Source organism: Drosophila obscura, unplaced genomic scaffold (genome assembly GCF_018151105.1).
Source record: "Drosophila obscura isolate BZ-5 IFL unplaced genomic scaffold, ASM1815110v1 contig_192, whole genome shotgun sequence".
Lineage (NCBI taxonomy): Eukaryota > Metazoa > Arthropoda > Insecta > Diptera > Drosophilidae > Drosophila > Drosophila obscura.
In genome coordinates this window covers 5,313,810-5,338,013 of record NW_024542781.1, presented here as the reverse complement: position 1 = coordinate 5,338,013, position 24,204 = coordinate 5,313,810, and the positions used below count along the sequence as shown (strand labels likewise).

Genomic DNA, 24,204 nt, shown 5'->3' with positions numbered 1-24,204 from the left:
ATAAGGCCCGAGTCAACCATCGCATGGACCTCACTCCACGGAAAGGCACCCATGGGATCGCGATGGTGACTACGCACTGCGATCAGGAACAACGAACCCGAGTTGAGACCCTCACACTATGACTTCCACACCACACACCCCGATTGACAACATGACTGAAGAGGCAGTCTTTGGTAAGCGCAGCGCACTTGCCAGATCCCCACCACCTTCGGCACCTGCGAAAGCAACTGGATCGAGCATGTTCCACCTTGGTACCGATGGCAAGGAGGCTGAACGTTCGCTGCACGCGCGCGAACGATTTGGTCAAGAGGATGAACGACCAGCGCCACGTTGATGTCCCCATGAAGGATCTAGCGCTGAGAATCGTTGCATTGCAGGCGCTAGTTCTCAAAAACTGCGACAAGCTGCACCTAAGGGAGATTGCGACCGCCACCAAGAGCACCCAAACATCCATGAATCCGCCACCAGCAGGAACGAAGAGGCTACGAGAGTCTCCCCAGCCGGCCCTTGGGCCTACAAAGAGGCACCAAGCAGAAGCAACCGACGACTCAGCTTGAGCTGCCAGCGCTGGATGAGGTCGGGATGACACCCTCCGGCGCAGTGGACCATGCTGCCACCCCAGCCGCGAGAAAGCAGCTCAAATGGCAACAGGTGGGCCCCAAGGTGAGAAAGAAAAAGGAACCTCGTCCCCGCGAGCCGAGGCCGGACGCGACAAACCAGCGCGGCAAGGGCGGCTGAAAGGAGCAAGAGCACCACGGCGAAGCAGGGGTACCGAGGCACTGGCTGATCGGGTGACCGAAACTCTAGATGAGACCTTGACAGCCTGGTCACAAAGGAGGATGTCGCAGCAGCGGTGGCGGCAAATGTCGGCGTACCCTGCGTGGACATTGCAGCGGTCAAAAGCCTGAGGCCGTCTTATGCTGGAACGCAAATAGCGTTTGTGTGCTTGCCCCCCACTCAGGCAAAAGCCCTGCTGGCACCGGGGAAGATCAAAGTCGGGTGGTCGATCTGTCAGCTCCGGCAGCGGATATCTCAGAGGCGATGCTACCGATGTCTAGAGTTTGGACATCTTGCAGCCGTGTGCAAAAGCACGGTGGATCGCACCGGATGCTGCCTCAGGTGTGGCGCAGATGGGCACAAAGCAGCTACCTGCCAGAGCGACCCAAGCTGCTTCATCTGCATCGCCAACAAAGCCAAGGAGACGCAACATTACGCGGGCAGCTCAAGATGTCCAGCAGCCAAGGGAGGATCCAGCATGCCGCCCCAAAGATGAAGCTATTGCAGCTAAACCTAAACCACTGTGCTGCGGCTCAAGACCTCTTGAGCCAAACTGTAGCGGAGTTAAAGATAGACCTCGCTGTCCTTAGCGAGCCATACAAGGTCAGGGAGTCGGCTGACTTTATTCTAGATTTTACCAAAAAGGCGGCGCTGTGGATGTGCGGCGATTACCAGTTCACCGACATTAGCCGTGCGAGTGGGTATGTTCGTGCAAAGGTTGGAGCTACGTGGGTCTATAGCGTCTACCTTGCCCCAAGCCTATCCCTCTACGAGTTTGCAGGTATCCTCGATAACCTTGCGGCGGATGTCAGAGGTCGACACCCAGTGGCTATTGGAGGCGACTTCAACGCATGGGCTGAGGAGTGGGGAAGCGTTGCGACAAATGCAAGAGGCAGGGCGGTGCTGGAGACTTTCGCTCCATTGGACATCGCTCTTCTTAACCAGTGAAGGGAGCACACCTTCTCTAGAGCAGGAGTCGGTTCGGTAGTTGATCTCACCCTGGTCAGCAGCTCGCTCTACAATCTAAATAGCTGGAGCATCAGCAGCGCATACACGGCGAGCGATCATGTGGCAATCATATGCCATATCGGACAGCGGAGAGGTAGCACAGTACCGGCGGAGCCCAGATGGAAATGCTACCGCGCCGACAGCATGAACACGGCGCTGTTCGCAGAGCGGGCGGCGAACCTTACGGCGGGTGGAAATGCGGAATGTATGGCAAACCACGTCATGGAGGGCCTGGAGTCAGCATGCGACGCCTCTATGTCCAAGAGGAGGCAATATGGTCGCCACCACCGACCCGTGTTCTGGTGGAGCGAGAATATTGCCCAGCTACTCCGGGAATGCAACCATGCACGTCGACGTTGCCAGCGATCACGCGGAAACCCTTTAGGCGGGCCACTGCAGGTGGCTTTTAGGGACTGCAGACGCGCGCTCAAGACGGCCATAAAGGAGAGCAAGCGCAAGTGCTTCCTGGCGCTCTGCGACACTGCTGAGCACGACCCCTGGGGAAGGGCATACCGGTTAGTGGCAGACAAAATGGGCGGCAAAAAGCAGACACCCCCAGCCCACAGGAAACCTCAAACCAGCCCGCCTTTGAAGAAGTGACGCTGGAGGAGGTTAGAATCGCAGCCAGCAGCATAAACCCGAACAAGGCACCAGGGCCTGACTCTATTCCAAATAGAGCCCTGATTCTCGCCCTCTCCTTGCGCCCAAAAATTTTCGCTGCGCTGCTGAACCAGTGCCTTCGAGAAGGAGTCTTTCCTGAGAGGTGGAAGAAGCAGAAACTTGTGCTTATTCCCAAGCCGGGCAAACCACCAGGACCAGCATCGTCCTACAGGCCAATCTGCCTGATTGACACAGCAGGAAAGCTGCTCGAGAGGGTGTTGTGCTCCCGCTTAACACGTGCCATTACGGAGGCGGGCGATCTCTCACCGCACCAGTATGGATTCCGCAAGGCCAAATCGACCATCGACGCCATAAACCGAGTGGTGGACATAGCTTCCACCGCAATCGCCGGCACGCGGTGGAAAGGGGGAGGGAAGGAGTACTGTCTGATGGTCACGCTTGACATCAGAAATGCGTTCAACACAGCAAGGTGGAGCTGCATTCTAAGGGCCCTCGAGAGCTTCAATACCCCAGCTTATCTGCTACGGATGGTGCGTACTCCCTACTTCGAAGGGAGGCTGCTACTGTACGATACGCAGACCGGTACAGAGCAATACGAGGTGACTGGTGGCGTCCCCCAGGGTTCGGTGCTGGGCCCTCTATTCTGGAATGTGATGTACGACGGCATCTTGCGACTCAGGCTCCCCCGAGGAGTGCACGTGGTGGGCTTCGCAGACGACGTGGCCATACTGGTGGTTGCGAAAGAGCTGACCCTGGCGGAGTCGACCTGCAACCAGACGATTTTGCTCATCCAGCAGTGCACTATGGGGCATTTGACCACTTTCTCTGGCCGAAACTCATTTTTCAAAAGTCGGAAAAGTCATATTTTTTTAACCGGTATACGTAGAAATAACACCAGTCCGTAATGTAACGTACCCAAAAAATTAACAGTGCGCACCACTGTTAAGATAACAGCTGTTAAAGTCAGCTGTTTGCTACGATCAACAGAAAGTTATCGGCAATCTTGCTTTTTTCCTGAAGTTTAAAGTGCAACAATTGCCGAATTGATCAATTTAAGTGAATCTTTTATAATGGGCTCGATTGGAACAGGTATGTAAAATGTGTTTGTGAGTTTGAAATGAAAAAATTGACGTCATATTATGTTTAATGGCTAGTTTTTTAACAAGTCCATTTTTGTGACGAAAATTTGTCTTTGAATAGACTTACAAAGTGTTCGGTTCCCGCCGGAAGCATTAAACTGCATAGTTATTGTAGAGTATTCAATTCTTAATCCAATTTATGTTATTTTTTTTTGCGCTTTTCTGCGTCTTCGGCGTAATCTTCATTTTTAGGTCACAAAAGAACAATTGCAAATTCACAGCTGTTTGCCGCGTGGTGCGGAGAGACTCAGAAAAGAGCAAAAGAGGGCGCAATTATGAGTATTTTGAAAGTATATTACAGGTCGCCTAGTAACAATTTTGAAGAAAACTACATGTAAAAATAATTTTTGCTTGTTGTTAATTATTTTTAGTGTGTGCCAAGCTTAATATGCTCCCATAATTTTTGTTTATTAAATGTTGAAGAAAAAGCGTAAAAATTAAATTTTTCTACGAAAAAAAGGCGGTGCCACGCCCATTTTTCCAACAAACCTTCCTTTCACTATTATAAACTCATATCAAAAAACTAAATCAAAAAATATTGTTTCGTTTGGAAGTTATTAATTAATGCCACAAAAAGTGGTCAAATGCCCCATAGTGCAGTGGCTGGATCAAGTCGGACTTGAGCTCGCGCCTCAAAAGACCGAGGCAGTGCTGGTGTCCAGCCGCAAGAGGGTGGAGACGGCCTGCATCAGGGTCGCAGACACCACAGTGACGTCCAAGAGAGCGGTGAAATATCTGGTGGTCATGATCGACACACGGCTCTGCTTCCGAGAGCACCTAGCCTACACGAGTGCGAAGGCAGCGTCCAGTAATGCGGCACTGACAAGACTAATGCTGAACACCCGTGGACCAAAACACTGGCGGAGACTCCTTTTAACTAGCGTGACGAGATCGGTGATGCTCTATGCGGCGCCGGTCTGGTCCAACGCCCTCAAAACGGCGAGCTACGCCCGAGGATTAGTATCCACGCACCGCCTCTCCTCGCTACGGATCATCTGCGCTTTTAGAACGGTCTCCGACGAGGCAGCCCACGTGATCGCTGGAGTGGCTCCCATCGAGCTGCTGGCGGACGAGCGGGCTACGTACTACAGGGAGACTCACGGCAGAGGCATCACCGACGCGGAGAAGAGATATGTGCGCACGGCATGCAAGCAGCAGAGCTTGTCCAAGTGGCAACATCGCTGGGATACGTCCACCAAGGGACGGTGGACTCACCAGCTCATCCCGGCCATTGAGCAGTGGGTGGAACGAAGGCACGGGCAGGTAAATTTCCACCTGGCGCAGCTCCTCAGCGGCCATGGTTGCTTTCGCAGATACTTGCATCGTTTTGGGCATGAACAGTCTGCGGAGTGCTCATGGTGCGGGCGAGGAGTTGAGGAGGATGCCGAACATGTAATTTTCTCGTGCGGCAGATTTGCCGAAACTAGAAGCATTCTTGGAGTCGCCCTGGGTGGTGCCATTACCGCTCAGAACCTGGTGCCGCTGATGCTCCAGTCTCCGGAGCACTGGGAAGCGGCCAGCAACTTCGCGGCGTCTGTCATGACTAAACTGTTGAGCGCGAGAGAAGGGAGCGGATAGCCTAGGCGAGGACCCCGCATGTGCGAAGCAATGCTTCACGGCCGTACCGCACATGAACGACTCACCAAGCCAGATCCATTATTAACTCTGGACATACATACTATTAAGATAATAAATGAATTAAAAAAAAAAAAAAGAGACTAGCTATTTGGTCACACTAAAGTTAGGAAGACAAGCCATGCTTCCCGCTTCGGATTTATTCAGATTGGCGAGATCAAGAGACTAGGAAGAAAGACTGCGGTATGTAGCGACTAAACAGTTGAGATTTGACCTAAGTCAATGTATTTCACCCCTACATGTAGGGGTAGCTACAGAATAAAACACATCACACACATCATATAGTGCGTCACGTGCTTATATCATGTTTCGGTGTCGATATACTGAAGTGTTGAAGGCAATTCCTATGCGGTCATCGTCGATCGGCGTCACGCACACATTTTCAAAAGCAACAAATTTACTTACACGAATTGCAATTTTTTCAGAAAATAATAAATAAAATAATCAATAATTTTTCTTTCTTTGTTCGGTCGACGTCTTTCTGTCTTTCGGACTGTAATGCGTCTTCTAATTCGTTGGAGTGGATATCTTCACCTGGGAGTAGCGTTGCATCGTGTGCTTGTGACGAACCATGAGATCCACGGCTCGTTATGTTGTGTCATAGCCATAGCCATAGCCATAGCAGTCAGGCATATTAAAAACACGCAAGTCGGCAGTCGGTCATACACGAACCACCATACACGTCGTAGAACAAATAAAAATAACCTAATACATAAAATAACCCTGTAGCGGGATAAGACGGATAATAAAGATACACATTAAAAATCAATCAAAGTTTTGTGATTTCGCTAATCATTTCATTTCAGTTGCTGTCAAAGTCCCCTTTTTCCCAATAAAGTCCTCGTGAATTATAAATTATCTTATTTTGAAGGAGCCAGCCTGAGATAGGTTCTTACAGGCCCAAATTGGAGATTTTTTTGACTAATTTTTAATTTTTGAGGAAGCTATTTATAGAAAATTAAAAACCATTCCCCATACTCTTGTTTTCATTTATCGTTCTATCGTGCAATTTGGTGAAGCGTTGCGGAGATAGCCCCTTACACAAACATTATTTTTCTACAAATTTATAGTATAGATAAATGATTTTTATCCACTCGCGTCGTCAACCGCCAAACACCGAATGGCTCGCTCACACAACCCACACAAACATTCTTCTGATCACCGCTACTTATTTACACATCATAATTTTGCATTGATACTGAAATGTAGGATAAAATACGAATTGCTTAGGGAATAGAAAAATTTGATACCATTGATACTGTCCATGTCTGGAGGTTGATATGCAATGACTAGGGGTTAGACTAATATTAGAGGAAAATTAGAGCAAAACACAACTAAAAGAGCTAAACATGGAATTTTTTTTTTTTGAAAGCTTAATATCTTCCGGTCGGATTTATAGCTGCGTTTGTCAGTTTTTCAGAACTGCAAAGTTCTATGCAACAAGATATAAGATACTAAAGTTATGTGAAAACGAGAAGGAACGTGTGAGTCGCTTCTGGGGACGCGACTCTACTTATACCCGTACTCAGTCAGTATATACATTTTTGAGATTATAATTTTTTTGAATTTTAGAAAAAAAAAAAAATTACATTTTTTTGCTACATCTGTTATCTACATATACTATGTATATTCTACATCTAACAGGTATATTATACATGTACCATTTAGATTCTACATCTCCTCCGCTAGGGGTTGCTCGCGCACTGAACGCGGCAGAGTGTGCGAGCGAGAAAGAGAATCAGTTGTTAGTTTTCTTGCCGGAGGGGGCGGGGAAAGCAACAGAAAATTAATTTCATCATTCTGGCTATGATTATGATCTGATCTGATTCAGATTCGGCAATCTGGTAGATATGGGCATTTTCTACGATACTGCGTTTTTAGTTTTATCGTATCTTTAAAACTGTGCCTGCCACAGATTTTCGTCCTTTGTGTGGGCAGAAGGGGGCGGGGCGAAATTTTGAAATACACTTGTAGCAGTGTGATATCACATGAGTCTGGAAACCAAATTTGGTTTCTCTAGCTCTTATAGTCTCTGAGATCCAGGCGCTCATCAAGACGGACGGATGGACAGACGGACGGACAGACGGACATGGCTATATAGACTCGGCTATTGATGCTGATCAAGAATATATATACTTTATGGGGTCGGAAACGCTTCCTTCTCTGCGTTGCACACATCCACTTTTACCACAAATCTAATATACCCCTTAACTCTTTTTTGAGTACGGGTATAAAAAATACCAGATTTTAAAAATTCATTAAAAAAAAATGACACCATAAAAAAAATAATATAGTTCTACAAAACATTTAAAATCCCGAAATCTATCAGAAAAAGTCATTTTGGTTCACAGCCTAAATCAAAAGTTCAATTTTGTCGAGTAGTGTAATTAGTGGTGGATATTATATTATATTATATATATATACTTTTTTTTTTACTCATTTTATTTATTGAATCTTCCCTATTAGAGACTGGCAACAAGTATGCAAATCTTAACTTAACATATTTACTTAATTAATTAAACTTAATTATATAGAGTACGTCCCTGGCTAAGTATTATTGCTGGGTGGGGAGGTCTCTTCGCCGGAGTCGTCTATGGCTAGTCTGCCAAGTTAAAGACTGCAAAAGTCTATTAGGACGGGCATGAAGCTTTGCCTGATACTTTGCTTTCATCTATGTCTATGTCTAAGGATATTTTCATTCCGTATGTACCATGGTGCCCCAGTATCTTCGATTGAGCTCTCTGGATTATTTCTAAATTACTAACGCAAGCATTTCCCATTAGCTTGGAGCCGTATGTCCAGATGGTTTGAGAACTGCATTGTAAAAAAGTACTTTGTACTCCAGTTTTAGTGGTGAACGGGTGTTTATTAGCCAATGTAGATTACTAGCTTTAAATGTAAGTAGATTTCTCATCGCTTCGATGTGTTTACGCCAAGAAAGCCTTCTATCCAGATGAACACCAAGGTATGTTACTTCGGTTGTTTGTGGAATGTTGATGTTGTTCAGATATAATGGAGGGCAAGTTTGTCTGTTTAAGGCCTGTCTCCAGCACCGCGGAAAATTGATGCAAGAAATTTGCTAGTTATTCCGTGAGTGTGTGTAACATAGCTAAAACAGGGTTGATGAATTAGCTGTGTTTTGTAAGCAGAGGCAACTGTAAAATTCTGCTAAAATTAAAAAAGGAAAACTCTGATGATGAAGTGATTGTGTTGGTGACGGCATATATTTTTGCAATACACAAAAAAATTATTTTCATCTCTCTTTTTGGTTTCGCGGACAGTTTTTGCCTACATCTTGCACCATTCACTTCAGGAAGAATTGTAAAGTATATATTCCTGAGCTGGGTATCAGCTGTTCTCTCAGTCCACACACGGTCCCGATAGGCAACTATCGATATAAATCTGTGGATTCCGCTCGTGTTGCTGGATACACACTCCAGGAATACCTAAACGAAACATTCCTGTCACAGTTTTTTTTATATGGAGTTTGACAGGAATTTTTCGATTCCGCAGTGCTGGATACTATGCTTTAGGGTAAAAGTGATATGCTTGCACCTTTGCTCGTTTACGTGCATAGGCCAGTCTGCTAGCCCTTTTTCTAAGGCCACGAGCGACTTAGTGTGGCAGTATCATCAGCAAATGTCGAAGTTGTGTCTTTCAAATGCATTTCGTATCTCAGAGGCTATACGGTTTACTAGTTCAATGGTTCCGTGGACTTGTCTTGCTTGGACTTGTCTTTTCCGGCTTTATGGATCATTGTGATGACTGATTTCCTCCATTCTTGAGGATAATAACCCCATTTCATCATGCTGTTGAATATAACAGTAAGGAAATGTACTGCACAGCTCGGCAATTCTATGCTCAGTTTAGGGGAGATGAAATCGTGGCCCGGAACATTTTTGTTTGCTTTGATATTTGGTCTTTAATGACCCTTGTGACTTTTCCCGATTGGATTATTATGATCGGAGCACAAAGCTATTTGTTGCTGGCTGTGGTTTGAAGACGTTTTATATGCCTTCTCTTTGTTGCTGCGAGCCCACTCTCCTATTTGTGTACGCAAAGGTGATTCACTCTCGATAGGTGGACACCTGATTAAGCTTGCCACAGTGGGAATCGTTTGCTAGTTGGGGAGAGTTGCTCCATATATGATATTTGATCTCGGTTTTTTTCATCTTCTAGGGCTCTGCGTAGTAGGTGGCTGGCTATTTTTAGCCGCTCTTTCGAGGCAAGTGATCTGTGTGTTTACCACTCTCGGCGAAGCCTTCTTTTATCGCGTAGCCGCACTTCAATGTGCCTGCTGTTGGAAAGTTCATTACCTGATAATATTGGTGTTGAGTGTTTTGCCGCCAGTGACATTGAGGACACTAATGCTTCGACTGACCTATCAATGTCATCTTTACAATAAATGTTTGGGCAGCTATCAATATGGGAACTTTTGTGCCTTCTGTATTTGTAAAGGTGAAGTAGAATGGGAATGAGATCCGATGATAGATCTTGTAAGTGATCTACATGAATCTGAGCTTGTAGCACTCTTCGTGTTACTGCAAAATCAATCAAGGCGGGTGGCTTGTTTGGATCGGTGGGCCAATATGTAGGCTTACCCGGAAAGATAAAGTCTAGCGTTATATAGTTGTCTTTCTTTCGGCTTGGTAAGTCGAGATCCCCAATGGGTGGGCTTGGCATTGTAGTCACCAGCTGCTATAAATCGGTCACCTAGTAGGTCGAAGAATTTTAAAAATTCTCTGTCGGAAATGCAGAAGCGCGGTGGGTAGTGTTAGGTAGCCGCTCTGAATTTCAAAATAAATTTATGTTGACTGTAGATAATCATGGCAATGGATAATGCCTGATGCGATGCTTGATTAGAACGCCAGTACCTCCATGTGCCCTACTATCGGGATGATTTGTCACATAGAAGTTATAGCCATCGAGGTAAAAATAGTTTTTATTTGCTAGGTGAGTCTCTGATATGAGCATGGCGTGCTGTAAAATGCCATTTGCATTCCAGAAACATATATTTAGACAAGCCATTTAAATAGATTTCTGCTTGATTAGGAGCTAAATTTAAAATTTCGGCTTAGAGACTAAGGCGTACGTCCCAAAAGAAACTCCTGGAGTCGTTGTTTATGGTATATATGCTAAGTTTTGTCGGACGACCGGGTTTCGAGTTGCAGTTATTTGTTGTTTTGGGCGATTTTTCAATTCTTTATAGACAGGACAACCTCTATAGTTGGCAGTATGGTTTTCCCCACAGTTGATATATTTGCAGATGGGTCCTCCTTAATTACGGGGCAGGCCTCAGTGAGATGGACATCCCGACAGGCAACGCAGACTGCCCGTAGAGTGCAATAAGTTTTCGTATGTCCATATTCCTGGCAATTTGTGCATGGGACGGGCCCATTTCGTTTGAGGTAGAGGGCATTATGGTAGAGGGAATTACAGTCCGACCATAAGACCCTAAGCGGGTCATGCAAGGAATAATTTGATCTACAAAGCGGAAGGAACAAAAGAATAAAGTTCCTAGTAGATCTAATAGGCATCGTGAAGTTTATGCGGCTCAACAAGGCAAAGCTATCTCCTTCAGCCTTGATCAGGTTGTGCATAAAAATCACCCCAAACATTTTTCTATGACTAACTTAGGTTGGAAGGTTTATTAAAAGCAATCTACGAGGGTAAGATGGCAGTCTCACACCTGCATCCCAGTTAAGGCCCCGCAGAGCAAAAAGTAAAAAGTTTTTCTGGACTGATTCTATACGGGCCTGGTGTACTTTGTACTGGGGGCACCATAAGCTTTCAAATTCAAATTTCATTATTTAAATGAACAATACCTTAAACGACTCCTAATTAATGCGTCTATCTAAAACTAAAAATGAAATTTGAATTTGAAAGCTTAATATCTTCCAGGAGTTAAGCTGCAGATATTTGGGCTTGGGTCGGATTTATAGCTGCGTTTGTCAGCTTTTCAGAACTTCAAAGTTCTATGCAACCAGATATAAGATACTTAAGTTATGTGAAAAATAGAAGCACTACGTCTGAAAAAAAACAAACAAAAAAATAAAAGATTTAAAAAAATTCTTTTAAAAAAAACTACAACATAAAAAAAATGGGTGTTAGCATGGGTGCCTATTAGCCAGTGTGCGTTGAGGGAGCGTATGACTGAGCTGCACCTTTTTCTACTGAGCTTGCAGAGCTCAGTGGTACGCTTCTTTGTGATACTAGGCCATGTTTGCCGAGTTATGCGACATTGCGGTATAGTTTGCCACCTATTGTCTGTTAGTAGCTTGAAGTGCTCTTTTATAATGTGCTTACAAGTGGCTATTGGCATACGAATGTCCTCCTTATCTTGCAGAAGGGGGATTGTAGTACCAGTTCTGGCCAGCTCATCTGCTATGCAGTTGCCTTCAATGTCCTCGTGGCCAGGTACCCATATTAGGCTAATAACAAACTGGTGAGCCATCTCGTGGAGAGATTTGCGACAGTTTGCCACGGTAGCCGAGCTCGATGTTATCGCATTTAGCGATTTGTTCGCAGCTTGGCTGTCACTGTGGATGTTTAAATGAGTTGCCGTATTGGCAATTTCACAAAGCCAACTCAAAGCTTCATTGATCTCTATGACTTCCGTTTGGAAGACACTGCAGTGATCTGGGAGCCTGAAAGCGTGTCTTATGCTTAGCTGTTCAGAGTAGATTCCCCCTCCGACCTTATTGTCCAGTTTTGAGCCATCTGTGAAGATTTGCATGGCTCCGTTTGGGCCAGGTGGTCCCTCGAGCCAGTTGTCTCTGTGGGGGATAATTATTTCAAAAGGAGTATATATGTACTCCCTCGGAACACAGTAGTCCGTTTTTGTTGGGACGATCTCGATTCCGTTTAGGATAGATGCGTGACCGGTGTGCTCTGACACCCATTGGTCGGAGTCTCTCAGACGAATTGCTGCCATTTCTGCCTGCTCCCTGCCTGCAAGGTCTAGGCTCTGGAGGCATAGGATGGCACTTAGCGCATCATTTGGTGTGGTGCGTAGGGCTCCACTGATGCATAGGGCGGCAGTTCGTTGTACCTTGGCCAGTTGTTTAGTAATGGTCTTTTTTGATAGGGCAGGCCACCACACAGCGACTCCGTAGAGTATTATTGGCCTAACTATTGCTAGGTATATCCATTGGACTATGCTTGGGTTCATGCATCAATTCAAGCCAATGGCCTTTTTGCAAGTGTAGAGGGCTATCGTGGCCTGCTTCACTCTGTCTTTGATATACAGGTTCCAACACAGCTTCTTGTCAATTACCAACCCAAAGTATATGGCATTGACGCTGAAGGAGAGCATGCATCCGTTTAGTATTGGGGGGTTGAGAGGAGGAACTTTGTATTTGGTTGTGAACAATACAAGTTCCATTTTCGAGGGATTGACTCCCAGTCCTCGTGACTTTGTCCATTCAGACAGTCGCGTGAGCTTTGCAGTCATTAGATCGCAAAGTGTTTGAGGGAATTTTCCCAAGAAGATGATGGCAACATCGTCCGCGTATGCCAACACTTTTCCGTGCCGTTTTCGTTGATTTTTCTTTTCGGTATGCATGTTGTGCGCCTGACAGCCACTGAGGATTTATGGTTGTTCTCAGATGTAGCCCGACTAGTCTCTCAAAGGTTTTGAGAAGAAAGGACGATAGACTGATTGGCCTGCAGTCCTTTGGGGTTGAGTGTGAGGCTTTCCCAGCTTTGGGATTAAAGACTACTTTAGCCTTAAGCCAGGCGTGAGGAATTTTTCCCACTACCAGTATCTTTCTGAAGATGCATTGCAACCAGTTAATGGCTGTGTCTCCGGCTTATTGTAATTGAGCCGGAATGACCTGGTCGGGACCAGGTGATTTGAAGGAACTAAAGCTATTTATTGCCCAGCTGATGTTCCTTTTTGTGAGGATGTGCGCCATTGATGTTGCCGGGCCATCACTGGGGGGGTCTGCCGGCTCGATGGTTGTGCACCCTGGAAAATGTGTATCGAGTAGGATATCCCCCTCGGAGAACTACCATCTTGCCGCGATGAGGGGGCTTAGTAAACGTAAGAAACCCAAGAGCTTTACCGGCGGTAGCGTAATGCTGCCAGAAGGGCCACCCAAGCCGGGCAGGTCATGGGGGAGCGCCGAAGCTAAAAGTAGTTCACCCTGGCGGTAGGGATAAAACGCATCCGTTATGGGGGAATGTCCGATAACGAAAAAACAGTTAAGGTGCAGGGAGTCGGAGACCCAGTACCGGCGGTGATTGGGGGTGCGAGCGCAGGCCCCCCGGCGTCGATATCCTGTGACTGCAGGAAACCCGAGATGGCAGTGGAGTGCTTGGCTGCCAAATCGCGTAATGCCACAAGCAACAGAAGGATCCGCAGACAGAAAGGGACGATAGAGGATCTGGAACCGGGAACCACAGACGGAAGCTTCGTCTTCACTGGTCCCTCAGTGTCGGAGGCAGAGTTGGCTACCGCCTTCTCTCGACTCGGATACAACGAGGAGCCGCAGAAGGCGGAGCCACAAGTCACGGCTCCCAACATCCAGGTCGACTCGGGTCCACTACCTGTGACGGATGAGAAGACGGAGGCTGAGACCCTACGCAAACGGCTGTCGGGATACAGGGCATCGGCAAAATACTACCGTGGTATTAGCCAAAGACCCCCCGATACGCTGACGGCGAGGGAAAGGAGCCTCAAGAAGAAGCACGAGCAAAACGTGCGGAGGTACGAGCGGCTTAACGGAGTCGCTCCTACCTACAAAGCCCCCCCAAGCGCACACGCGGCGGTGACTGAGGACCCCAAACCGTCGACTTCAGCGTCAGCATCAGCTGGCACGAAGACGAAGGTGGACCAACCCTCAAAGTCATCGTCTGCGAACGCGCGATGGAGAAAGGGGAAAAAGTTGTCCGGGAAGCAGAGGGGGAAGACCACACCTCTGACGCAGAACACGGCGAGTGCCAAGGCACCACCAACGCCCTCTGTACAGAAGGCACCGGTGGAACCGACTGGTCGAGAGCCAAGGTTCAAGCGACAGAGAACGGACGACTCCACAAAAGCTTCCGAGTCGAAGAAGGCGAAACCAGATGACATTCTGGCCAGCCTAGGATCGCCGGCCGAGCTGCAGGTAGCCATCATCGACCAAAGTCACCCAGAGGGGAAGATATCGGACGTCAATTGGCTGAAGGCAGAATCGGAGATCCTGACCGCCATGAAGGATGCCATTGTGCGCGCAGATAACCCGTTTGTCTGCGAGTTCAAGGGTATCAAGTGGTATAAGGGAGCCAAAGCAGTGGCCTGTGGCAATGCAGAAACTCTTGAGTTTCTCAAAACCACGGTCAAAGGTTTTGGTGAACTTTGGCCAGGAGCGGCACTCCGCGTGGTCCCGACGGATCAGATTCCCAGGAGAACGATCATGAAGGTATGGATTCCTCCCCCGATTAAGGCGGATGAGGACACACTCGTTCTGATCAAGGCACAGAACCGGATCCTGGAGACAGGTCCGGAATAGCATGAAGGTGGTGCAGATTTATCTGCATCACTCAAGTGTACCATCGGCGGACCTGCTGCGGTTTATGGAGGAGAAGGCGGTGGACGTGGCCTTCATCCAAGAGCCCTGGATCGTAAATGAAAGGGTTCGGGGACTGAACGGTCGCGGATACCGCCTTCTCACGCCACACCCCGCGAGTAAGCCAAGAACCTGTATCGTGGTAAGGAACGAGCTTAATGTTCTGTTTTCTTCCAGGTACAGCACTCCGGACCTAACGGTGGCACTATGTGAGAGGGAGGACGGGAAAAACCTATACCTAGCCTCTGCATACCTGCCGTACGAAGAGGAAGACCCACCCTCGGAGGATGTCAGGGCCCTGATCCACCAAGCGCGGAGGGAGGGACTTGATATTGTCTTAGGCTGTGACGCGAATGCCCATCACTCCCTCTGGGGAAGTACGGGCACAAATTCTAGAGGAGAGTCGCTGTTCGAGTACATTCTGTCCACAAATCTTGTTGTGTGCAACCGGGGAGACCACCCCACCTTCCGCAACAGGAACCGTGCAGAGGTTATAGATATAACACTGGCCTCGAATAGCGACTCCCTTACCATCGATGACTGGCACGTGTCCAGTGAGTGTTCCTTTTCGGACCACTACAGGATAGTGTACAGCATCAAATGGAACAAGGAGAGGCCCAAGGCCTACCGCAATCCCAAGCGGACAGACTGGAACCGCTTCTCCGCAACCGTACAGAAGGTGCTGCCTAACCCACCGGAAGGGGACATAATTCAAAAGGAAGCACTAGAGAAAGCTACGCAGACCGTCACTAATGCTCTACAGATGGCGTTTCTCAAATCCTGCCCGATCAGCCGACCCCCAAAGTCCAATCACAACCCGTGGTGGACACGGGAGTTGAGCGAAGTCAGAAAGGAGTCGAGGAAACTCTTCAATAAAGCAAAAGTGACAAACACATAGGAAAGTTGGGACGAGTATCGCCGCAGCTTCAATACCTACAAAAACACCTGTAGGAGGGCGAAAAGGGAATCATGGGCAGCCTTCTGCGATGCCATAGATGGTACCACTGAGGCCTCAAGGCTTCGACGCGTACTGTCGAAGGCACCCACCACACCAGGCCTGCTCCGCAGCCAGGACGGTACCTTCGCAGAGAGCAGCCAAGAATCCCTGGAGCTCCTCATGAGTACTCACTTCCCGGGTTGCTCAGATGTCACCGGTGACGAATCCAACGCCACCAACGACACTGAGGATCATCCAGGAGAGGAAATCGAGGATCTCATACGAAATATAATGGCACCAGATAAGATTATCTGGGCCATTAAATCATTCAGTCCCTACAAGTCACCGGGACCGGATGATATCCGACCAGCCATGCTGCAAGCAACTTGCCTGCACCTACTACCATGGCTGAAGAAAATATTCGAAGGATGCCTCCTAACTGGGTACGTCCCCCATGGGTGGAGGGAGGTGAGAGTGGTCTTCATCCCCAAGGCCGGGAAGATAACCACATCTCCCCAAAGGACTACAGACCCATCAGTCTGTCGTCATTTTTGCTTAAAACGATGGAGCGACTAATGGATCTATATATAAGAACCAAGCTAGACAAACAAGTGTTCAGTGGAGCTCAGCACGCCTACCTCAAAGGTAGATCAGTTGAGACCGCACTACACGAAGTTGTTGGGCATATCGAAAAGAATCTAAGCTATAAGGAATATGCCTTGGCGGCCTTTCTAGATATAGAAGGGGCCTTCAACAACGTCAGGATCGAGTCAATAACGGCCGCACTGGCCAAGATTGGTACACACCCGACGGTAACCGGATGGCTAGACAGCGTTCTCAGGAGCAGAACGATAAGCGCCAATCTAGGCTCCTCCTCGTCAAGAAAGACGGTCACACGAGGTACTCCGCAAGGGGGAGTTATATCCCCTCTCCTGTGGAACCTGGTCCCCAACGACCTCCTTCTTCAGCTGGGGAGGAGCGGATATAAGGTTACGGCCTATGCAGACGATCTAGTAATACTGGTAACGGGTAAATTTCTGCCCACAATCAGTGACCTTCTAGAATCTGCACTGGGCACTACCGCCAGCTGGGCACGCCAGAACGGTTTGGGGGTCAATCCTCAAAAAACAGAACTGGTGCTGTTCTCACGAAGATATAAGATACCGAGTTTCAAACTACCAGCAATCGGTGGAACGACACTCGAGCTATCGAGCGAAGCCAAGTATCTTGGTGTCATCCTTGACTCCAAACTCTCCTGGAAGAGAAACAAGGAGGATAGGAAGAAAAAGGCAATGGCAGCTTTCTACATCTGTAGGAAGACTTTTGGACGAACATGGGGCTTACAGCCGCACATCATCCATTGGATGTATACAGCGGTAATAAGACCCATCCTGACATACGGAGGCATGGTATGGTGGGAAGCGGTTAACACCAAATCCCACCTGGAGAACCTCCGTAGAGTCCAACGGACAGCATGCCTTGGGGTCACCGGATCTCTCAAATCCACCCCACAGGCAGCTCTGGACACCATGTTAGGCCTGGAACCGATAGACCTTCATCTTAAGTGCAAGGCTGAGACAAGTGCCGTTAGGCTATTAGCCGCGCAGTTCTTCAAGCCATCGCCTTATGGCCACGCCACTATACTCCGTATGGAAGATAGTGGAACAGCCAGGTGGAGTGACTACTGTGTCTCAGAGTTCTCATGGAAAAGAAACTTTAAAGGACACAAACCGGATAGGGAGAAATGGAAGAGTAGCACTGTCCTGGGGCAGAACGAGCTCTCCATTTTCACCGACTGGTCAAAGACGGCCGAAGGGACAGGAGCTGGAATCTTCTCCGAAGTACTAGCAACCAACATATCCCTAAGACTACCAGACTGGTGCAGTGTATTCCAGGCGGAGATATATGCAGTATGGCAAGCGGCAAAGTTGGTATACACCTTGGAGATACCTCCGAGGAACATAGCAATCTGCGTTGACAGTCAAGCTGCCATCAAAGCCCTGGTATCCTGCAACACCACAAGCAGACTCGTACGTGATACGGTGGACGCACTAAACCAGATCAGCGCGCACTCAATCACACTCACGTGGGTTCCGGGTCACACCGACATAGCGGGCAACGAGAGTGCGGACGAGTGTGCCAGAACTGGATCGGCCAAGCCAATGGCGGACGCAGTCAGCGACATAAGGAGACCACTACGAGACATCATCTCGCAGATGATGGGCCGAGCCAGAACGAGATCGGACAGGAGGTGGAACACCACACCCAACTGTGAGATCTCTCGCTCGCTCTGGCCCCACTATGACCTTAAACGCACCAAGACTCTCCTAAGCTTCAGGAAGAGTCGGGTGCGAACACTGACGGGAGTTATAACGGGGCACTGTGTCATCGGCCGCATGGCCACAAGGTACAGACTGCCCCACCATGACTTCTGCCGCAGCTGCAGGGACGAGGAGGAAATAGAGAGCATCCAGCACCTTCTCTGCAACTGTCCTGCACTCATGGGGAGGCATCACCGTCCTTAAAAATTAAGGATACATTTTGTTTGCTATTGCTTGTTACTATTTTTAAAATAATTTAAGTTTTCTGGCTGTCTTCCTATGTCATTCGAATCAGATTTAATTATGAGATTCCACACATAGTCGCCCAACATGTTCTGATTCCAAACACCTAAGTCTTTAAAAAATTTTAAACCCCCAAATCTATCAGAAAAAGTTGGTTTGGTAACTTAAGGAAAAAATAAGGTCGATTTGGTCGATTGTCATGTGGTTCTATAAGTCTAAATATAAAATATGGAGCTCTAAGGAACAATACTAAATGCGATCGCTTAGAACGGTTGATAACACTAGTCAACACGATTTTTCCTCAAGGAACAAAACGAACTTTTTCTTAAAGATTTGGGGCTTAGAAATGGTTTGATGATATTTTTTTTTTTTTCTATGGCAGAACTTTTTTTTAAAGAATTTTTGAAAACTGGTATTTTTTTTTAAGCTTTTTTCAGAGGTAGCGCTTGTTTTTTTCACATAACTCTAGTATCTTACGTCTGGTTGTAAAGAACTATTTTGGAAAGATAATTAAAACAGCTAGAAGTTAAGCCCAAACACTTTGTGATTACAGCTTACCGTCTGGGAAATATAAAGCATTGAAATGCAAAAATGATGATTTTTGTGGGGTATTTTTTACGAAATTTTGACATTAAAAACTCAGGAAAAGTCGAAAAAAAATTATATCTTGTGTCCTCTATTTGTTTGTGTATAGGTGCGTTAATTTGGCGTCGTTTAAGGTATCGCTCATTAAAATCTATGGGCGAGCTAAAATTCGTTAACCAAACCTAAAATATGGGAAAAATGAACAAAAAATACCTTTTTGAAGGCGGCGGGCCCAACTGCCAATTGAGAACAAAGGAACGCGATCAGGTACCAAATGTACAAGCCTTGTTCGTTTGCTTTGTTCCCAATTGGCAGTTGGGCCCGCCGCCTTCAAAAAGGTATTTTTTGTTCATTTTTTCCATATTTTAGGTTTGGTTAACGAATTTTAGCTCCAAAGTCTCTCCATAGATTTTAATGAGCGATACCTTAAACGACGCCAAATTAACGCACCTATACACAAAAAAATAGAGGACACAAGATATAATTTTTTTTCGACTTTTCCTGAGTTTTTAATGTCAAAATTTCGTTAAAAATACCCCACAAAAATCATCATTTTTGCATTTCAATGCTTTATATTTCCCAGACGGTAAGCTGAAATCACAAAGTATTTGGGCTCAGCTGCTAGCTGTTTTAATTACCTTTTCAAAATAGCAAAGTTCTGTACAACCAGACGTAAGATATTAAAGTTATGTGAAAAAAACTATCGCTACCTCTGAAAAAAGCTTAAAAAAAAAATACCAGACTTCAAAAATTCTTCAAAAAAAAGTTCTGCCATAGAAAAAAAACCATAATTCTTTAAAAAATTTTAAAGCCCCATATCTATCAGAAAAAGTCGGTTTGGATCCTTGAGGAACAAAAAAGTTCGGTTTTGTCGAGTAGTGTTATCAATCGTTCTAACCGATCGCATTTAGTATTGTTCCTTCGAGCTCCATAATTGCACGTATTCATATTACTGCATCCTACTACTACTTTAAAAAAAATACCAGTTTTCAAAAATTTTTCAAAAAAAAGTTCTGCCATAGAAAAAAAAAATATCATCAAACCATTTCTAAGCCCCAAATCTTTAATAAAAAGTTGGTTTTGTTCCTTGAGGAAAAATCGTGTTGACCAGTGTAATGTGACCTTATCACTCAAAGCGTAGTCGAAGCCGAAGACTGCAGGTCTGTTATTGAAAAAATATTCAAGGAATCTTACCACCAGGATTGACATGATAAAATTTAATTGAAGTCCCTTTTATTTGGAGAGATTTCAGTGGTAGTGGTAGGATGCAGTAATATGAATACGGGCAAGGTTAATTAATAACATTAATTTAATTTAAAGTGGCTGTTGATAAACAAAGTGGATTTGATTGAAAATCAAAGTCCACATAAGAAAATGCATAAGCTTCTACTACAAGCTTAAGCGCGGGAGATCCAAGTATTTACTTCAATACAAAAATTTATCGGCTATCAAGTTCGATAAAATAAGAACCTTGGTACTGATGTTGGATACGTGCCTCACGTTCGATGCCAGAGTTTTCACTGTTTCATAGTGTTATGTGTAATAGGGATGCAAAGAATATTATGAACTTTAACACGGACATGGTAAGAGTAAAGTAAAGAGACATCGGACATCCATTCAAAAGAAGAGCTCATGCTGTGACGCTTTCTTAACCAAGTGTTTGGCTAATTGCTGCGTTCCAAAGGATTACACAGATAGTGATCTCTCATAGAGAAGACTGGCACGTAGGACTATCAGGCTCGGAAGGGGCCCTAATCCCAGACTCAAGCAGTTGCCGTTTCAGCAACTCAATTAAACATTTTTAGCGACACCCAAGATGCGATGAAATCATTAAATGAGATTTCATGCAATTCTGCCACCGTGGAAAACTGCCGCAAATCTCTTCCTGAGATAGTTTAGCAATTTGTTATTAGACAGGAGGGGTTTGAAGGCAACATAGTTTCTGTAGAGAAGAGGAAGAGGAGGGACGGTTGAATCCAGCATCCAGATTGGATAACTGTTTACACCGCGTTTCACAAGGGAGAATTGAAAAAGATCCAAGCGGTACCACAACGGGACGAAACTGGTCAGGTTCCTTGTAAGCCTGACACAGCCTCTACCTTACCTAACCATGTACATTAATCATAAGTTCAAATATATCTCATGCCAAATTTATTTTAAAACTCTGAAAATTTTTAACATTTTCATTTATATATTTCAGAATTCACGATGCCTTCTTCCCTATGTGAAGCGATAAAAAATTCCGCGTAAGTTGTACATCAATTTAAATACCATATAAATCCGGCGGCGTTCACCTATGTTTGCGTTTTCAACTAAAACGGTTTGTTTTCGTTTTAAGGTACTGCCGTTTTCAAAAATGTTTTTCGATATGTTTTATTATCTCATATCCCTGTAAGCGCACAATTTAGTGTTGTGTTGCCTCTGTTATGTGTAACAGATTTTATTCCGATGTATCGATAACCAAATCGGGCTGCGTCAGATGTTAGATGTTAGCGTCAGATATTTATAAGCGAGAGGGAACGTTGTGAGTCGCAGTGTCCGCGACTCATCTTTTATATGCGGACTCAGTCAGTGTATAAGTGAGCTTATGATTTGTTTAATCTTTAAACAGATAATAGTTTACAATTACGGAAACGTTTCCGACCCCATAAAGTGTATATATTCTTGATCAGCATCAATAGCCGAGTCGATATAGCCATGTCTGTCTGTCCGTCTGTCTGTCTGTCCGTCTTGTTGAGCGCCTAGATATCAGAGACTATAAGAGCAACCAAATTTGGTTTCCAGACTCATGTGATATCCCACTGCTACAAGTGTATTTCAAAATTTCGCCCCGCCCCCTTCCGCCCACACAAAGGACGAAAATCTGTGGCAGGAACATTTTTAAAGATACGATAAAACTGAAAACGCAGTATCATAGAGAATGACCATATCTACCAGATTGCCGAATCTGAATCAGATCGGATCATAATTATAGCCAGAATGAAGAAATTTATTTTCAGATGCTTCCCCCGTCTCTCCCAGCATGAAACACGCTACTGATTCTCTTTCTCGCTCGCACACTCTGCCGCGTTCAGTGCGCGAGCAACCCCTAGCGAAGGAGATGTAGAATTTAAATAATACATGTACAATCTACATGTTAGATGTAGAATATACATTGTATATGTATATGTAGATAACAGAGGTATGTTTTATTATACCAAAACAAAACGAAAAATCGGTGAATTAAGAACAGACGGAATTTTTCTCCTGGCCGGTATTTTATCGGTCATATTGGGAATTCGCATATATATATAGGATAAACGAAAATAAATGTGCGCTGTGCATTTCGTACGACCTGAACACGTTGTCCATTCGCATTTCTATAAAAGAGCCGAGCTTAGGGCCACGAGTTTAGTCTTAAGCTATCCCTCAAAGAGATAATAAAAGAACTGTTAAATAAAACAAAAAAGGTTTAAGTGGCGCCCGAACAGGGACCTGGCGACGCCCGAAAGAACAAAAAGTTTTCTAAGCGCGCGATTACACAACATAACAAAACGCCTATACGTAGTGATCTTTCGTCGGTCCAAAAATAGTTGAGCCATTTTGTGCCGACTCCCGCCAACTGTTGCGGTCAGCCTAAACTGAAGTACTAAGTTGTTCAATCCAGAACTTAATTGTTCTAGAAGAACTGTCCACATCCTGCAAGGTTCGTCCGCAGGAAATCTTGGCAAAACGTACGAATCACAGGATCCCTAGTAAGAATCATCTGAGGATACACGGGAGAGCATCCGGATCGTCAATAAGAGTGGCCATCGCAACAAACTTTCCCTAAGCTAGCTATACTAACACCTGAACAAACAATAAGTTAAGCTCGTACAAATTCAAAACGAGACGCCGCGAAGAAACATTGTTGAAACAAAGAGAAACACAAGAATTAATGTCGTTATAACGACGTATCATACAAATTTAAATCCATTATAATAACTGCAAAAAAACAAAATTCAAAATCTTTGTACCATTAACTAAAATTTGCAAAACTGGCATAACTCATTCACATTCAATAAAATCTAGAATAAGATAATAAGATAATAAGATAAGATAATAAGAATAAGATAATAAGATAATTCTACTACGTTATACCATCTCATTACTTTATATTAATAACTTCATAAAACTATTCCAAAGAAAATAAGTATTCATTTGTTTCCGTATTAAATAACAAGGCTAATAGCTTGGCAAAACGGACTTATTAAAATACCAGTACTAAGTTTAGAACAGGAACAGGAAGCTGACCGACAATTAAGACAGCAACAGATACAGATGCAGGGACAAGAACAGCATCAACAGAATAGAAACATGGCCGAGCGCGAGGAGTTGATTACCCTTCTTACTGATGTTGTCACACAGGCAATAAAACAACAAGTGCCTGAGTTATGTAATTGGATGGTTTTTCCCAAAGAAGCAGCAGCAATTTGTAAATTGGTTTTCTTTTTTATTTTAAATTTTTGACTTTTTGTGGAGACTCTTTTATTAGTCTCTGGTCCGTTCTGCTGTCGACAATCGAATGAATGTCAGAAGTTGAACACCTGGGCTTCTTCCTTTCTCTTCTTCTCTCTCTCTTTTCCACCATTCCTTCTTATGTCATCGGTGTCTCCGTTTTGGCTTTATGTATGTCTATTGTTTAGGCAACTCTAACCAATTGTTTAGGCAACTCTAGCCAACAACTTTACAGTGGGGTCTTCTTATAGTGTCCTCGTTGGACATTAGCTTAGAAGGTATTGGCTGGAGACATCTCGGGAAGAGTGTAGCATGTAACTCCTCCCCCCCTGGATTGAAGAGATGGCCAGAGGGAACGATTGGTCGGAACGAAAACTTGATGAACTTTCCTTTAGTTCCAATACGATGTTGTTTCTTTTGAAGATTATGATTAGAAATTCTCCCAATGTGATAGTGTCGAGACCAATATGAATATATAAATAGATAAATATATATTTTTAATTAATAATATTTATTTGGTTAGTTTATATAAGATATGTATGTGTATTTCGGTAAATGTAAGAATTCATTAATGTTCAGGAAACCTAATATGATATGGGTTAGTAAGTGTATGTTTACATCGATCTTCTGTGTAATAATTCTGTATATGTATTGTATGTTTATATGATTATGTATTATTTTTTTTTGTTCAATCGTTTAACTTTTTATTTGTGTAATTTTTGTTTGTTATTCGTTATTAATGTCGGTCCTTTGTCTTCTAATACTAAGCGTTTGGTAAACCTGGGAGTCAATTTGTTTCTTCGGTTTTCTTTCCTGAAAATTATGTCATTTTCTTGTGTCGGTATCGGTTCATTCCTTTCATTATTTAGTTTCTGTGTGTTTGGTTACGCAGCCAAATATCAGTAGATCAT

At 45.1% G+C, this 24,204-nt stretch overlaps 1 protein-coding gene across 1 annotated transcript; it reads left to right on the top strand.

Moving 5' to 3' along the window:
* Positions 1-582: 582 nt before the first annotated feature.
* Positions 583-3,311, top strand: LOC121404267. Its single transcript, XM_041593608.1, has 4 exons — positions 583-663; positions 823-1,640; positions 1,728-2,300; positions 2,462-3,311. The coding sequence occupies exons 1-4, from the start codon at positions 583-585 to the stop codon at positions 3,309-3,311; spliced, it is 2,322 nt and encodes a 773-aa protein (XP_041449542.1).
* The last annotated feature ends 20,893 nt before the right edge of the window (positions 3,312-24,204 follow it).

What these genes read in the sequence shown, in the direction of transcription:
- LOC121404267 (XM_041593608.1), top strand. Translation starts at nt 583, where the DNA reads ATGACACCCTCCGGCGCAGTGGACCATGCTGCCACCCCAGCCGCGAGA. An exon ending in GGCAACAGGTGGGCCCCAAG is followed by an intron (nt 664 to 822) that starts GTGAGAAAGAAA and finishes AGACCTTGACAG; the next exon opens with CCTGGTCACAAAGGAGGATG. An exon ending in CCCTGGGGAAGGGCATACCG is followed by an intron (nt 2,301 to 2,461) that starts GTTAGTGGCAGA and finishes TATTCCAAATAG; the next exon opens with AGCCCTGATTCTCGCCCTCT.